The 17,365-nt window shown below is 38.3% G+C and overlaps 1 protein-coding gene across 7 annotated transcripts in view; it reads right to left on the reverse strand.

Annotated features, from left to right (window-relative positions):
• Window positions 1-17,365, reverse strand: part of DLG2 (discs large MAGUK scaffold protein 2) — a 1,324,826-nt gene that overhangs the window by 1,123,571 nt on the left and 183,890 nt on the right. For 2 of the 7 annotated variants that reach the window (XM_053925675.2, XM_053925674.2), the window contains exon 1: window positions 10,376-10,667. The exons of 3 other annotated variants lie outside the window; for them this stretch is intronic. In XM_053925675.2, coding sequence (XP_053781650.1) covers window positions 10,376-10,477 — 102 coding nt within the window. In that variant the 5' untranslated portion in view covers window positions 10,478-10,667. Of the gene's footprint in view, window positions 1-10,375; window positions 10,670-17,365 lie in introns of those variants that run through there. 2 more of the 7 variants (XM_053925670.2, XM_053925672.2) reach the window with 2 other exon arrangements.

The following is a 17,365-nucleotide window of genomic DNA, read 5'->3' on the forward strand; positions in this document are numbered from 1 at the left end:
GGTCATTTGGTCTTTTTCTTTTTTAAATTTAATATTTTTTCCATTACCATCTAGTCCCCTTATTACCCCTCCCCCCCAGCAATCACCACACTGTTATCCATGCCCATGAGTCCTTTTCCATTTTTGCTCAGTCCCTCAACCCTCTAACCACCCTTGCCCCCAGTGCCATCCTGCTCTCCATCTCTGAGTCTGTCCCCATTTTCCTTGTTAGTTCCATTTGTTCATTAGATTCCACATAGAGTGAAATCATAAGGTAGGTATTTTAAATAAAGAAAACAAGATTTTTTTCTGATATGTAAAACAAACTTTTCTCAGCAGCATATGTTAAGAAAAGGTTAACATTTTAATACATTCAGGAATGAGTACCTCCTGTAACAGCTGTAACAGCATACACAGCACTGAATCCATGCTCACAGGATACTGTGCTCACTGTACTTTGGCAGGGGGTTGGGAGCATTTTCTCAGACTTTCTGAGATAAAGTCTTGGTGGGAGTGTTATGCCAGCATTACTTCAAATAAGATAAAATGGGATATATTAATAATCTGCTAGGAATTATAAAAAAGATCTTCCTAGCAAAATGATGGCACACTGAATATTCAGTAAAGGTAGGTGGAACATAGCTAATATCTGATCTGGTTCACAGAGTAAACTTTTTTTTTCCATTCCTGAATCTTAGATGTAAAAGTGAAAAGGCCTCTTTCTATGCTATTTCATACTACGCTAACATAAACAAAAGCAAAATGGGAATGCACTGTATCTGAGTGAGTGAGAGGGAGAAAACTACTAATATCTGTTTAACATCTACTACCCGCCATGCAGGACTGTTTTCTTTTTTGGTTAGTATAACAAGCCAACTAAATCTACCTCCATTGTGCAGATGAGGAAATCAAAACTCAGAAAAGAGAGCTTCCCCAATATTCCAGAGCAATGGCCCGGCCACATAACACCTTTTAATATCAACCTCTACCCTCAGAACCTGCTTCCTGCTCCGTCTCTGCCTACCCAAGATCACATTGAGGCTTACAACTCACCAAGGGCATCTGTCTGCTTCATCCAGATGGTATGATAGGGTATGATCTCACACTTTCTCCCCCTCTACCTCCTTTCTTTTTTCCTTTTTCCATCCAAGAAGGTATACCTTCAATGTCCTGCCCCTATTTTCTTATACCATATTCTTTCAACACTGGCAAAGAAGCAGTGGATCATAGATATCAACAGGAGACTTGAGTCCAAAACCAAACCCCTTTTTTCTTTCTGACCTATGAAAAGACCAGGTTAATTTCAGTTATCTCCACGAAGCCTTCTTTAAATACACTTGTTTTTTTTTTAAAGCAGCCATCATCGATTCCTTTGTCCTCTCATTGACTGTAGCAGGGATTTCCAATATATTGAGACTGCTTTTAAAATATGAACTATTTTGAGGATCTTCATTTCACTTGATATTAGTTGTACATATGAAGAGATGGTATCACATAGAAAATAATGGCTCCCTTCATGGAGCTATTTTGGATGGTGTGTAAGTTCATGCGTATAAAGACCTTAGAAACTTGTACATGGTGAGCACTAACCTGCCCTGTTTGCTGTTTTTTTCCACGTGTATTTCTTAGTGCTGGCACACTAGCCAAAATGAAAGAATCCCAAGAGAGGGACTATATCTTTTTGTGGGCAGGCACCTCACGGTAACTCAAACACAATCAGATGTGGTCCCTCCCTGGGGATTCGTTCAGTGCACTACCATCCCCCAAATAGAGATGTTTGCCAAGCACACATGGCTCCAAATGGACAGAGTCAGCCTCCTACCTTTAGATAACAAGCCAACTGACTTGGTAGCAGCTGCCACATTATTTGAGATCTTATTGAAGTAATATCATTAATCATTATTTAATGCTATTATTATTTGAGATATAATGCAGTGATATTAATCCTTGGGTGGTTTAACTATAATGTGAATGTTAAAAAAATTAGAATGCATTGGAACAGCAATTTACAGATTATGACTGTTTTTAGTGGGCTCGCTCATCAAATAAAATGACCTAAAACACCTCAGAAATTTGACAAAAATTTAATAAAGATAATGGAATAGGATACCATCAATAATATGATTTATATTAGAAATTCCACACATGCACATGATGTTTAAAAAAATACTAGATTATTTAGGAGATTCCCAGAAACCATAATTTAGGGCCATATTCTTATTCCATTTCACTTAATCATTTAAATTTTCATAAGAAAAATTATTATTGAATACTTTATCATCACTTCAATGTACACTGTGATTATAAGGCTGACGAGAACATTCCATGAATGTTCTCGTCAACCTTATAATGGAAAAGTCATTAAAGTAGCATTGAGTTATAATCTGTGATTTATAATTAAATAAATTCATGACCTCCTAGAGAAAACAATCTACAATACCCTGCAACAAGATATCCATGGCATGAAAATTCAATTGTATTTCTAATCTTTTAGTTCCTCTATAACTTACTAGACAAGGATAATTTACTAGTGATGACATGTCTAGGCATATTATTCTAGTGGGTATCAAATATATTAGTCAGGGTTTTCCAGAGAGACAAAAAGATTTATTATAAGGATTTGGCTTATGCACTTATGGAGGCTGAGAAGTCCAAAAGCTGCCGTTAGCAAGCTGGAGACCTTGGAGAGCCTACATGTCTGAAAGCCTGAGAAGTAGGAGAGCTGACACTATAAATTCCATTCTGAAGACCAGCAAGCCCAAGGCCTAAGAAGGGTTGATGTTTCAGTTTGAGATGTAAGACCAGAAAAGATTAATATCCCAGGTCAAACCAATCAGGCAGGAGTCCTTCTTATTCAGCTTGCTTGTTCTATTTATGTCTTAACTGATTGGATGAGGCCCACCCACTTTAAGGAGAGCTGTTGGCTTCACTAAATCTAACGATTCAAATGTTAATCTCATCCAGAAACACCCTCACAGCCCCCAAGATAACATTTACCCAAGTGCCTGGGCACCCCCTAACCCAATCAAGTTCATACATAAAATTAACTATCATACCAAGGTAAAACACTGAGTAATGCACAAAAAACTCTGAGGCAAACCACTAAAGGAAAATTACAAATGAACTATAACAAAATACACACTATTTATTTTTTCAGTAATTCATTCAGCAAACGTTTATTAACACCTGTATAATTCATTTATTCATTCAACAAATATTACTGATTGCCTTTTATGGAACAGACACAGGTCTATTTACTCGGTCTTTTAGGCACTGTATTAAATGAATATGATATTGCCTGACCCTAAGGACCTCACAGTTTCGGTGAACAAATAGAATCAGTAAACAAATTTACAAGTGAATATCATAATTAAGATTTAATCATTAAGTATTGGATATCATGGGCATGCAGAGGTAATTTAATTCAGGAGGGATTTGGGATATTTTATCATAAGAACTTTGGAACTTTACCTGGGTATTCATGGGTACAAGGCAAAAGGCTTCATGACAGATCTGAGGTTTTTCAAGATCCTGGCAGCTGTGACTCTACGTTCTTTCTTGTGAACATGCTTCAGTGACTGTACAACATTTAACCCTCCTTATCTTTTGATATTTGGGCTGTCCACTCTTCCCCTGATTTTCTTTACTATTAAAAGTAAAATGTGAAAAGGACCTTGAACTGGCAAGTGTACTTTGTCAAATGGGACACAAGCCCTATGCAACCTGCTTCTTTGAGACACTCAGCACTTGTTTCACTCATTAGCTCATTTTTCATTTTCTCTTTCTGGGTCAGATTTAATCTAGGAGTTTTGTGTGTGTGTGAATTATGTAAACTGTTAGATTCTGCTTTTTGTTGCATAAAAGCATTTTAATAATGTTTGGGTGGGCTAAAGTATATCTCACTTACTGATGGATGAATTTCATTGTGCTTACTGAAGAGCAGTGTTCAGTTGACTATCCACAATCTCCACCTTGTCACCAGTTTGCAGAGTGGCTTTAATAAAATGGGAGACAGAAATATGTGCTGAATATTTACCACATTCCAGGCATTGTGCTAAGTGTTTTCATATGTGTTACATCACTTAATTCTTACAACAGTGCTGTAATCAAGGTGTTATTTTTCCTGTTTTTTGCAGGTAAGTCTTGTCAGTTTCTCTTCTCTCACCTTGATTTTTAACTTCTACTTCATAATTAGAGACCATGGCATAGAAAAACAACACTGTTAGAAATTAGGAGATCTGGTTCCAGCTATGGCTCTGTGAGTTGTTGTGTGCTTTTAGAAAGTCATCTCCTCTCTATATAGTTTAATAATCTTATTTGGTAAATGAGTGAATTAGTACTATAGAAAAGGATGTATTAGATCAAACTCCCCTTAAAGATTTTTTTTACAATAAGGCTGAGTCCTCTGACAGGAGTGCCCTACATTCAAATTTATGTTTATTCCCAGAAAGGTATGTAAAATTAATTTTTTGCAAAATGACTCCCAACTTAAAGGCACTCATAGGAAGTTGCTATTTGAAAGAGCCCTACAGTTAATTCTGGAAATGAGTGTAGGCTCTAGATAAAAGCTGCTTGGGCTCCATTTTTGGCTTTGCTACTTAAAAGCTGTATGACTTTAGGTAAGTTACGTAACTTCTATATGCCTCAGTTGCCCTATCTCTAAGCTGGAGGTAAGTATTATACCCAACTGTAAAGGTTATTGTGATAATTAGGTGAATTAACATTTGTAGAGCATGTGGAACAGTATCTGGCATGTGGAAGCAGGTTAATGTGTATGTGTTGGGATAGGACTTATGTCTTGGCAATGTACACAGCTGTTACCTTAAGGCACCCATGTTGAACATAAACAACTGGATTTTTAAAAATATTAGATATTTTTAAAGTTGGACACACCAATATAGTCATGGAACTCCTATTAAAGCCTAATAAAATCTTAACCTTATTCACAGGATAACAAACTAATTAGCTGCTATTTATAAATCCATAAAGTAGAAAAAAACTATTTAAAGCTGGAGAGTATTATGACATATAAAGTAATCTGTGGCACTGCAAATTTATACAGGCATCTTTAAAATAAATGTAGCAATACTCATAATCGACAGTTTAAAAATATTTAAAAGATATGTCTTAGTAATTCTATTTATTCTAGGCTATCCAAAGGAAATAATGTCAAATACAAAGAATGCTTATTCTCCAAGTTATATATTTTATTTTACTCTTGATAGTAGAAAATTTGGGTAAAAATATCTACATATCCAAAAATAAGGACGGTTATGTTATACAGCAATTAAAACATATACACAAATCCTAATACAATCTGCAAACACTCAAAAGCAAACTCCATGTGATTGAAACTACATTTAAAAAATACATTATATGTAGACCAACAATAACAAAATACTACCAGGATAATAGACACTAAAATATTGACAGTTTTTACCTCCAGTCTTTTGGGACAATAATACTTTCTAAAATGTGTTCTATTTTTGATTTATGTTCTTTAAAACTTATTCCAATGAGCATGTATTACTTTAAAATAAAAACAAAGAACACCAAAATAGTCAAACATTGGCAATATTAAAAATATTCACTTAGAGAAAAACTGTCCTATCAATGACAAAAGCACACATGGTGATATATCGATAAGTGAATCCTCTGGGACCACTGCCCCTATAACAAAGTTGGCTATGTATAAATAAACAAATAAGCAAGCAAACCACTTCACTATGGAGACTGTCTACCAAGAAAAGGAGATCTGAGAGAGATTGGATACTGCCGCAGGGTTTCAGGGAACTGTCCACCAGAGAGGTGCTGACAGGCACTTTGATACTGGGAGATAGAAAGCACCCTCTGGAGGTTGGGATTCGACTGCCCACTTCCCTTTCCTCTTCCTCCTCTTTCCTGAGATCTCTTCACCCTCCTATCATCCTTCCTTTCCCTGTGCCCCACCTTTCCCTGTTTTCCTGATAATATGGAGATGAAAAGAAAAAACACTTATAAAGCACCTAGAATATGTCTAGCTTTTAAAGATGTTTAATCAAGCTAAATTCTTTTTTCCCCTTCCCTTTCACCTATCAATCCCCTCCTCTTTTTCCCTATTTTCTTCCATTTTTACCTCTTTGTCATTCTCACTCTTATTTCTTTGGGGAGTCACCATACAGATGGGAGGAAGTTTGCTTTCTACCAGATGATTCCTTTCCATTGAGAGGTGAGGCAGCTAATGCAATGTCTACACATTCCCAGGGGTAAAAAAACAGGTTCCAGGACTCTACAGAATTTTCAAGAACTTTTCCTTCTCCTAATCCATCAAGCAGGATATTAAAGGCACCCGATGTGGCCTAGGAGCTTGATGATTTGATTCAGCTGAGCTGTTATGTTAACAAATGGCTACCAGGATCGGGGAGGAAGTTCCCTAAGGTATGAACCATATTTCAATGGCATCTTTTTTTAAGTTAAAAAAAGAGCAAAGGAATAATTATAGAGAACATTACACTTAAAAAACTCTTAGAATATTAGTGGAAATAACAAATATTCCATGTTTTGTTTTGTTTGTTTGTTTTGCCTCAGAAGTGATGGCCGGAAAGGAGAGAGTGAAGGGAAGGGGACTCATAGGAGCTGCTGACCCTTGTAATACAGCTATGGGCAAGATAAAGAAAGAGGGAAAATACATAGGCTTGGCCATGGAATTATATTCAGAGGTTGAATTTTTGCAGGTGGAGAAAACAGTAAGAAAAGTAAAGCAAATGTCTATTTTCAGATGACACAAAAATAACCAAGAGGGGTAAAGCCTTTCAGAAGGCCCCTTTCTCCGTGGAAAGTCCCTTCCTGAACCAGCATATTTTGGTAATGGCATATGGACTGGGACAGGAAGAGGACTGATATAATAGGAAAATTCTTTTTTGAACAACAAACTCTTCTTCCCCTATGAGACTTTAAGGTCAAGGAGGTCTGTGAGTGTTTTGTATTTTAGAGAAGGAAGTGGAATTATCTCCCTTAATAGACTTGTAATTCCTGAAGGAAAAGAATGGTGTCATACTTACACTTGTATAGTTAATGCCTATCACAGTGCCTGGGAAGGAGTCTAACATAGAAAGATGCTTGAAGTATATAGTCATAAGTTTTACAGTCCATTAACTAAACTGAATGTCAGGATAGAGCAAAGGGGGAGCTGGATGGGGCTGGAGATTCCAAAGTGACAAAATAAAATTATTTGGGGTTTCTACCTTCAAAGCTCAAGTTACTCAGCCATTAAAGCCATTATTACCCTTCAAGCCATTATTAGGTTTTGGAATAATAGAAACAAACAGTTTAAGAGGGTTTTTTGGAAACTAACAAAGTCTGGCCTGTGCACAAACATGGTTTTACACTTTGCCATGCTAAATATCTTCCAGGAGAGACAAATAAATAGCCATCCTAATCATTTTAGTTTCAAACTTACTAGATAAAACTGGAAACCACACATTTTTGGAGGCTCCAAATTGACAGCTATGTCTTCATCAGGGTTTTTTTTTCCCCAATAATTATTTAAATTCCACTTCCATTGCTCAAAGATTCAACTAAAATACATATTTTATATTTTTCCTTAAATCAATATTGTGATTAATAGAGTCATCTACAACATCATTCGACTTTGAGACCATGGCAGATAAGAGCTGTATATTGCCACATCTCCAGTGTCCAGCACTCATTGGTTGCTCAATGAATATTTGCTGACTGAATGGAACATTGGTATCAGGTTTTCATTAATTTTCATAAATCCGCTTTGTTTTGCAAATGTTCTACCAATATGTAATTTTTTTACATTTTATGAAAACACTCAGCATAGAGAAAAATAACTTTAAGTGAAATAATGATCAAGCTCACAATAAAAGTTAACAATTTATCAAAATAATTATCTTAACAATTAAAAAAGTTCCTCCTGGAAGTGATGGGCTCCCTTAATGGAGCTATGAAAATAACTGAGGCCATATAAAAGTATTAATTGTTTGATGAATGCACACTTATTGAAATTGTATTTTTTGCAATGACATTGTAATATGTAATGCCATAGATATTCTACTGTGGCCATTCTACCTATGAGGAAACTGAAACCTCAGAGAAATCATATATCTATTAAGTGCTACAACTAGTTTTGAAATCCAAGCCTATATGACACACAATTATTGTCTGTTGTCATCTGCCAAATGGTGTTGAAGAATTTCACTAAAGAAAAGCTAGAATAGAAGGCTTTATTATTCTCTTCATATCTAAGATTCCAAGGTGGGAGCCTTACATTAACCAGTCTCTAATAAACCAACCATTCAGTATAGTGATAATATGATTACCAATTTCATTATATAGGAATTATCTTATTTAAATGCTTGGAAACATGAAATGGGATAGACCTTCTGAAAGTGTTACTTTATTTTCAGAGGCCTGATTTATTTTCCAAAGAATGATGTCTGCCAGGACCCATGATTGGGCGTTTCAGTCCATTGGCATGGTTCCGGCTCACAAACTGACTTTGTGAAACCAGAACACCAAAAGGAAGAGAACATAAAAGAAAGTTCAACTAACGTAATGCACCAGCCTTAAAAAAAAAAAAGTGAGCTTGTAGTTATACCACCTCTTTCCAATGATCTGGAAATCATGGGAAAACTTAACAACATAAATGAAACCTCTTTGAAAATGAGCTTTAAGGGTTGAATGCATATTTACCAACATTCTCCACACTAACATTTTATTTGATTATCAATTTGTGTTTAATTTCCCTTGGGAAATAATTCACTTATATTAATAATCATTTAGCACTGAAAAGCACTTTAAGGTTACGGGAATGGATTTTAAACAGTAGACATTGCTAAGGTGCTGTCATAAATACGAATAGAATGGACAGAAGCATGGAGGGAGGATGGCTGCTCGCCTGAGAGGAGCTAACAAGTTAGTTATCGGTGATGTTCATTCACATACATCTTCCTGACCTGGCGAATACACAAACCTCAACAACTCTAAGACCTTTTCACGGGTTCTGAAAGGAGTCTAGCTACTCTACTCTTTAGTATAGTCACTATTTTTTAAAAACCGACTTGAAGGTGCAGCCTATCGTACTGAGTAAAATACCTAAATCTCTGTCAGTAACTTCACCATTAAATGATTTTATGAAAGATGGCACTGGAGAATATTAGAGCTCCAGCAGATCATCTCATCTACACCTCTCAATTTATAGACTAAAACACGAGGCTCAGAAAAGAGACAAGATGCTATAGCCATAGGATAAGACTCACAGTCCTGACTCTCAATTTTCTCGTTAAACCTACACTCCCTATGGGCACTATCCATGAAGTTGAATGCGTACGTTTCATTAACTTTTACTGCCTAATACGCTTGTCAGCTGTCCAATCCGGTCGCTCCTGTTGTGTTTCAGTACAACAGGGATCATGTGATTATTCACTTATGAGTGTGAATTTTTAGTTATTTCAGATGATGCTCTGTCCTTAGAGTCAACAAAGTGGCCACAAAACTGTTTTATACAAACCAGCTTTTCACAAGGACAAGAAATGAAGGCGTGTACCTAAGAGTAAGGGGTCATGTGTTCACAGGATTCATGGGCTCTGAGTGCTCAAATGCCAAGTTCTATGCACCTTTTTTCAGGGGTACATTATCAAGTTCACTAAAAAAAGTTTCAAACAATGAGCAGTGAATGGTAACCTGCTTCAAAAACCTTCGAACCCCATTACCTTCGTAATGCCAATCACCTTTACAAAAATCTGGGGTGGGACAGTTATTCACTAGAAACTCCACTAACTGCGCCACCTCCTGATAAAATTTCTGAGTGTTGATTTCAAGTAGATTGTATAAGCTCCGAGAAAAATACATAATTGGGGGCAACATGAGCCTAGCTCCATTTTTTTCTGTCTAAAATAAGAATAAGCTCCTCAGCTTTAAAAGTGCCAAACTGCAAACTGATACTTTCAATTTCATCTCAAGTACGTCTACCACCCCAGTTAACCCAGTCTGATCGCGGGTGGTGTGGTCAGGGCTCCAGGCAGCGGTAACCTGCGATGAGTTCCGGAGCTCGCAGATGAGCGGCCAGGAGCCCAGTCACTAACTAAATGTACACTGAGATCCCCAGCAGAGAGCAACCTAAGGCGCCCCCTTTCCGAGCGTATCTGCTCTTGGAGTCTCTGTACATCAGAGACCACGGTCCTGTCACGACCGAGTTATCAACCCAACATCGGATGCCAGAAAATCAGTGTACTCTCCAGGCCCCCAAACCCAGCCGGCTCCCGGAGAGAGCACAGCAAGTCGTAGCTTCTGTCACTCTCCCGATAGGCAAACACATAAACAAATAACAAAAGAACTGTTCGCACCCCCATGGGAGGCAGCATGCATTAAAAAGACATGAACCTCGTCCTACCTTGCATCCAAACATCAACGACAAAGTGTTGTTGGTGCAAGCAACTTTGCAGTGGCAAATCATTGGTGTAAAACAGTCAGGGTCCTTAACAACAGGGGACATTCCTTTCGGGCTGCGGCAGTGGCAGCTCGCTGGGGGACGCGAACACAGTGCTCGCCGGGCATGTGGAGCGACAGCCTAGACCGGGCAGCCGCTTCGATTGCTGCCCCCTGCGCCCCGCGCAGCCATCTCAGCGCCGGGGTAGAAGCAACGCCGAGGGCAAGTACCAAGCGTCTCGGGGTCTCCCTTCCCTGGGGAATGATGCGTGGGGGGAGGGACAGAACCAAGATGGGTTTCCCCCTCTATGGTGAATTTGGGGGAGGTAAAATTTAAAATAAATAAATAAATAAATAAAAATAAAAGGAAGCCAGGCGCTTAGAGGAGGGTTCAAAGGAGGTGGGGCAGTATTAGCATGTAAAAGGATGTGCCCGCCTACTCGCCCCAGTCACACAAGATTGTCATGAAAGCTGAAGGGGGCTGAAATTATTCTGTGAAGAAAAAAAAAATACTGCAGCTCCGAATTTGGTAAAAAGCCAGTGGCTTGCAGCAATCCAGAGTCACCGTGGGGAGCGCTGGCCGGGCCAGTAGGGTAGGAGGGAGGGGCCGGGAGAGGGAGGGAGTGTGGCGTTGGCCAGCCTAGCCCAGCCTGCCAGCCGCCCGTGCGCTCTGGGCCACCTAGGAGTCTCTGGGATGGATGTGCTGAGGCTCTCCGCGCAGACAGGACCCAGGGACCACACTCAGCCCCCTCTGCTGCTGCTGGCTGAGCATGGGCGACCTCCAAGGCCGAATCCCTGAGGCGTGCGTGGAACCCTGCCCCTCACATCTTCTGGGCCCTCTGACAAAGGTGTGCCTGGGCTGATGGCCTGCAAAGGGGCCGCAAGTAGAAGTGGGCTGGAAATGGTTTCCCTGGGGCCCTGGGCCCTTGACCTCTGAGGAAGAGAGCTTACTCCCTCTCTGGGTGGTAGATTCAGCCTTGGAATCAAGGCTTTATTTGATACAACATTTTTCAAACTCACAAAGGAAGAGTCCACCCCCTCCCCATATTGACGTCTCAGAAGCTCCAAGAAGCCCCAGAAGTATTTAACTAGTTCCGGAAGTATGAATGTCAAGGCTGGTGGATGCTTTATTGGTTTTGTTTTTCCTTTTCTTCTTAAAGTGAGATTGTCAAAATTGCAAAAGACCAAAAATTATCAGCATGTGGCTGGCCCAGCTGCAAAAATGCTTTTTGAAGAAAAAAAATGATAGGAAGGGTTCAGACAAGAAAGTGGATAAAACTAGCACATCTTTGGGTGCCACCTAAGTGCCTGGCACTATGCCTCACAGACAGCAGGTGAAAAGATAGCAGGGTTTGAAATCAGTGTTTGGAATCAGACTCCGGTTCTGGTGATGAGTGTGACTTGGTGTAAGTCACTTATAGTGCCTGAGCTTCTGTTTGCCTATCTGTCAATGGAGCTATTAACCTCTGGCTTACAGAGTTGTCATAATAAACAACACATTCTGTGGTAAGCTCCTGTGGTACCTGGCAGCTGCCCTTGACTTTCACAGCTTATTTCATATCTTCGCCTGAGATTTAAAGGTTACTGGACACATTTTCTTAGAGGAGCAAACTGAGGCCCTAAAGGTTATATCATTTGCCCAAGTCACACAATCGATAAGCCGTGAAGGTGAGGTTCAAAGAAAAGTGGTGGAGGAGAGTTTGAAAGCAACTTCACAGGAGACATTACATACTTCTCCAGAAGCTAGTTTCAAAGTCTCCAGATTTATTTGAGAAGGGTCAGTCCTATCATATTCACATGAACCTGATAGTTTCAAAAGTATCTTTCTAATTGGGCATTGAACTCGGATGTTGGCATACAGCAGCAACCTAACGGACCTAAACATCCATAGCAAACTCTTCCAGAACCAGTTTTCCTGATGCATTTCCACCATAATGTCAGACCATATGCACGCTGAGTTTATAGGAGCCCCAGTGACGCTACACTCTTCAGCTTTATAAAGTTCCAGTAAGAACAAAAGAACAAAACGACTTGCAAACCACCAAGTCAAATGTATTGCCCTATAAACTACTTTTTATTTGCCCATATTCAAAATATCCCATCCTCCTGTCCCAAGTTAATGAAAACCAAACTTGATTGTATCAGAATTACCTGGGGAGCTTGTTTAAAAAAATTAAAAAAATAATAATTCTCAGCCCCAGCCCCACATTCTCATTCCTTAGCTTAGGAGGTTATCAAAGAATCTACTATTCCAATTAGGGTCCCTGCTAAGAGATTATGAGTTCTGCCTACAAAATCAAGACCTCTTAAGGGAAGTTGAGGCAAATCTGGTTCTAACTGAAGAGGGTAGCCTGTGCCTCTGGCTTTGGGATTCTTACACTGTTAGAGTCCTTACCCAGTTGGTTTCTCTATTAGGAATCAAGATTGCTTCAGTCAAGTTCATAGCTAGGGGCTGTTGGGGCTCAGGAGGTCTAATATATGTGGTTTAAACACAGTCGATCACATTTAAGGAGAACTCTGGTCTGGTGCTTTCTGTGGAATCTTAAAGTCACATTCACAGATTAAGTGTATCCCTTAGCATTTTATCCCTTTATGTTACCACAAAATGTGTGATTGTATGAGCACTTCCACCTACAGAGCATCTATAATTATGGCTGTTTTTCCAAGGGAGACTGGATTCTAAAAGCCTTGTACAATATTTCCCTTATTCATTAGCCTATAATTTGGATTTCAAATACCCCAAAAGTATTGTATGCTCTATATTGTGGTGTTCCAATAATATCTAACACAGTCTTTCCCTAATGAATTACCCAAGCTAAGGCTGACTTCCTATTCTAGGGCAGCATTAAAGGCTGCTATGTTTAAGTTATTTCCCATTTTAATGTTTGTGCTGGTTTAGATTGAGACAGCCAAATGACAAAAATATAAAGAAAATGTATATTTATTTTGTTTGATCTTTTGTTTAACTTTAATCAAAGAGAGTTCACTTGGTTCTCTCTCTCTCTCTGTACTCACACATTCACATTCCTATGTGCTTATGTGTGTATTTGTTATCTGTTTATATGCATCTGACAAAATAATTTCTCTTAATTCTTGTCTCTCAATAATAGCCCTGAGGTGAAGGGGAAGGGAAGAGAAGGGGGAATGTGGTTTCCATGACAATGCATTCCATAGTTACAGCCAGTAACCACTATGGTTAAAAAAAAAATGAATCTCTATTACCTTAAGATGTGAACACACTGCATTATTGGTCTGAAAAGCACTAATTTGGGAGTATACTGCATGGGGGTGTACTGCAATATTTTTAGATGGAGATATTACTAGGGAATGCCAGGAGATGATGCAGTCGTTTTAATAGTCAAAATAACCACCCTTAATTAGACACCTCAATGATTGCTAACACAGTTCTTCCTAATAATCATCACTTTTGCAAAATGATACATGACAACTATATACTATTAAACATTTTTTTCCTAATCACGACTTTTTTCAACATGAATTCATAGTCATACACACAAAAAAGCCACAGGATCATCAATGAATTTGACCAGGGTTTAATTTTAATCTTTTATTATTGTTACTATTATTTCATATCAGGAATATGATAATATTGTTAGGAAAGGATAATCATCTCACGGGAAGGAAGGAGAACCTAGTAGAAACAATAACGCAATTAAACAAGGGCTTAGCAGGGTGATTAAATTAGAATTTGAACCCCAGCAATCTGAACTGAGGAGCCAAGTTCTAAACAACTGGGCTACCTGACCTGTTACTTATAGCTAAGACATCTCAATTTTCCACCTGCTTTCCATGGTAGGGTTTTTAAGTAGTAACTCTTGGAGGGAATTCTCTTCTGTGACTCCTACAAAGAAAGCATAGTAGATTTCAAAAACATAAGAGCTTTGGAGCCAATCAAGACACACTAGGTTTTGCCACTGACTGCTGTGTGATTTCAACCGTTACTTTCCTTTCCCTCACCTTCCTTTCACTTAATCTTTTAGTAGAGATGTCTTCCTGCAATTAATTCATCAGTAGGTCTTTGTACAACAAACTGTATTTTTATCTCTGAATTTCCTGAAATATGTAAGGCAGAAAGGTATAAATATATGCCTTCCTGCCATCGATGAGTTTACAAATTGAAGAGATTCTCAAGAAATAAAGGCTAACAGCTCTTTCTGACAGTAGGAAAGTGTATGTAATTAAGTACTAATAACTGTACTTTAAGTCCATAAGAATATTTGACCAACCTAGTTAATGTCTCTAACTACCATTCTCTGTTGTGTAAAAAGATAATAATGCTATAGGATGGCCGTAAGTCTTAAACAAGATATTTCATTTTATTTTAATTTCATATTTTTTGTTTCAATGAAAGTTTACTGGAGAGAATAAACCTATTAGAGCCAATGTGTGAAATCTCTTTATTCTGAACAATTCTAACACGTTAACCTTTCTTCACAAATTGCGCTCTCCCCCAACGTCCCCAGCCCCATTCTCAGCCGGCTCACGTCCCTCTCCCTGAGGAACACACAACTGCAGTGAGGGTTTATGTTAGAACCAGGCCCCACTCAGGGGACTCCTGTGACTGTCGTGTTTTTCCCTCGACTGTTGACTGTCTGTGCTCTCTGTCATTTCCAAGTCTTTCATTTCCACTCACCTGCCCTGGAGCATAAACCCGTTTGGGTTAGTCACATTTAGTGACTGGTTGACCTTTACTTGAGTCCTATTTGGCAGGCTAGCTTGACCTTTATTTGAAATAAGTTTCTTGTTTATTTGTAGTTTGGAATGATTGAGTCAATGTGTGAATGAATGAAGAACAAATGAATGTGTGGGTTCAGCCAACCTTTCCACAGCTCCTGGTTGAACAGCAGAGATCTTTGTTTCCTAATCCAGCCCCCATCACCCTCCCTCCTAGTTGGAAGCAGGACACCTTTTATCGAGGAAATGCCAGCCCATTGATTCGGAATCAATTTTGACAATTTGTTTCAGCAGCAAGTGTTTTCAAATAACAATTGTTCTCACCTACACTAAGGCAAGGCAAAAGTTGGCCTATAAGACTGCTTGTGATGTTCATTTTCACCCTGCCGGCCATGTGGAAAAGCAACTACAAATTATCACCCTCTGTACCACCTGTGAGAATCTCTTCAGTAAAAATGAAATAAAGCAAAAAAAGAAAAAAAAATGCTTCTTAGGTCTTTTCGGTCACTAAATTTGATTGACTGTGGAAAGAATAGTATTTGGGTCTTGTTTCCAGTATCAACTTTGACATTTATGTTACTCTAAGTCAGTTAATCACTTTGAGAGTTAATTTTCTCATCCATTAAAAAGGGGGAAAGGTTGTTAAATGGTAACACCTGTATTACAGGGTGGATTCACTGAAATACCATATGTGAAATTACCTTTACCTGCTATATATTTTTTCATAGCCAAAAATAGTATTTATTTTAATAGTATTTATTATATGTACAAAAGCAAAAGTTAGTGTAGAAATAATTTTAAAATATTTTCTTTTCATGCACAAAAAACCAATTTGAAGGTATTCATAATTCCATTGCCAGAGATAAGTAATCTTAATATTTTGGGGTTATGAACCCTGTAATATTTCATGGAAATTGTGTTCAAAGTGTATATAGTGTAGGCTGCTTTTAAATATAATATACCTTTGATACCTATCCATGCTTTTATTTTTTTATTGTATTTTTATATTACCTTTTAGTCCCCTTATATCCTCCCCCCCACCATAATCACTACACTGTTGTCCATGTCCATGATCCTTTTTCCTTTTTGCTCAATCCCTCCACCCCTTATCCTTCCCCCCCACCAACTAGCTGTCATCTGTTCTCCATCTATGACTCTGTCCTCATTCTGCTTATTAGTTCAGTTTGTTCATTAGATTTCACATATGAGTGAAACCATATGGTATTTGTTTTTCTCTGATTGGCTTATTTCACTTAGTACAATGTTCTCCAGGTCATTCCATACTATTGCAAAGGGTAAACTTTTATTTTTTACGGCCAAGTAGTATTCCATTGTGTAAATGTCCTGTAGTTGTTTTATCCACTCATCTATTGAAGGACACTTGGGCTGCTTCCATATTTTGGCAACTGTAAGTAATGCTGCAGTGAACACAGGGGTGCTTACGTTCTTTCAAAATAGTGTTTTGGGTTCCTTCAGATATATTCCCAGAAGTGTGACCACTGGGTCAAAAGAAAGATCCATTTTTAATATTTTGAGATATGTCCATACTACTTTCCACAAAGGCTGCACAAGTCTGCATTCCCACCAACTGTGCAAAAGGGTTCCCCTTTTGCCATATCCTCACCAGCACTTGTATTTTGGTTTATTGATGATAGCCATTCTGACAGGTGTGAGATGGTATCTCATTGAGGTTTTAATTTGCCTTTCTCTGATGATAAGTGATGTTGAGCATCTTTTCCTATGTCTATTGGCCATCTATGTCCCCTTTAGAGAAGTGTCTATTCAGGGCCTTTGCCCATTTTTTAATTGGGTTGTTTGTTTTTTTGGTGTTGTTTTGAAAGGACTATATAAATTTTGGATATTACCCCCTTATCAAATGTACTAGTGAATATGTTCTCCCATTTGGTGGGTTGTATTTTTATTTTGTTGATGATTTTCTTTCTTGTACAAAAACCTTTTCATTTGATGTAGTCCCATTTGTTTATTTTTCTTTTATTTCCCTTGCCTGGAGAGATATATCTGATAAAAAATTTTTCAGGCAGCAATGTTCAAGATTTTGCTGCCCATGTTTCTCCTATGATTTTTATGATTTGGGGTCTAACATTTAAGTCTTTGATCCATTTTGAATTTATTCTCATGTGTGGTATAAGCAACTGGTCTAGTTTCATTGCTCTGCATTATCTGTCCAATTTTCCCAACACCAATTATTGAATAAACTACCTTTAGTCCATTTATGTGCTTGCTTCCTCTGTAAAGTACT

The sequence above is a fragment of the Desmodus rotundus genome, chromosome 5, assembly GCF_022682495.2.
Source record: "Desmodus rotundus isolate HL8 chromosome 5, HLdesRot8A.1, whole genome shotgun sequence".
Taxonomy (NCBI): domain Eukaryota; kingdom Metazoa; phylum Chordata; class Mammalia; order Chiroptera; family Phyllostomidae; genus Desmodus; species Desmodus rotundus.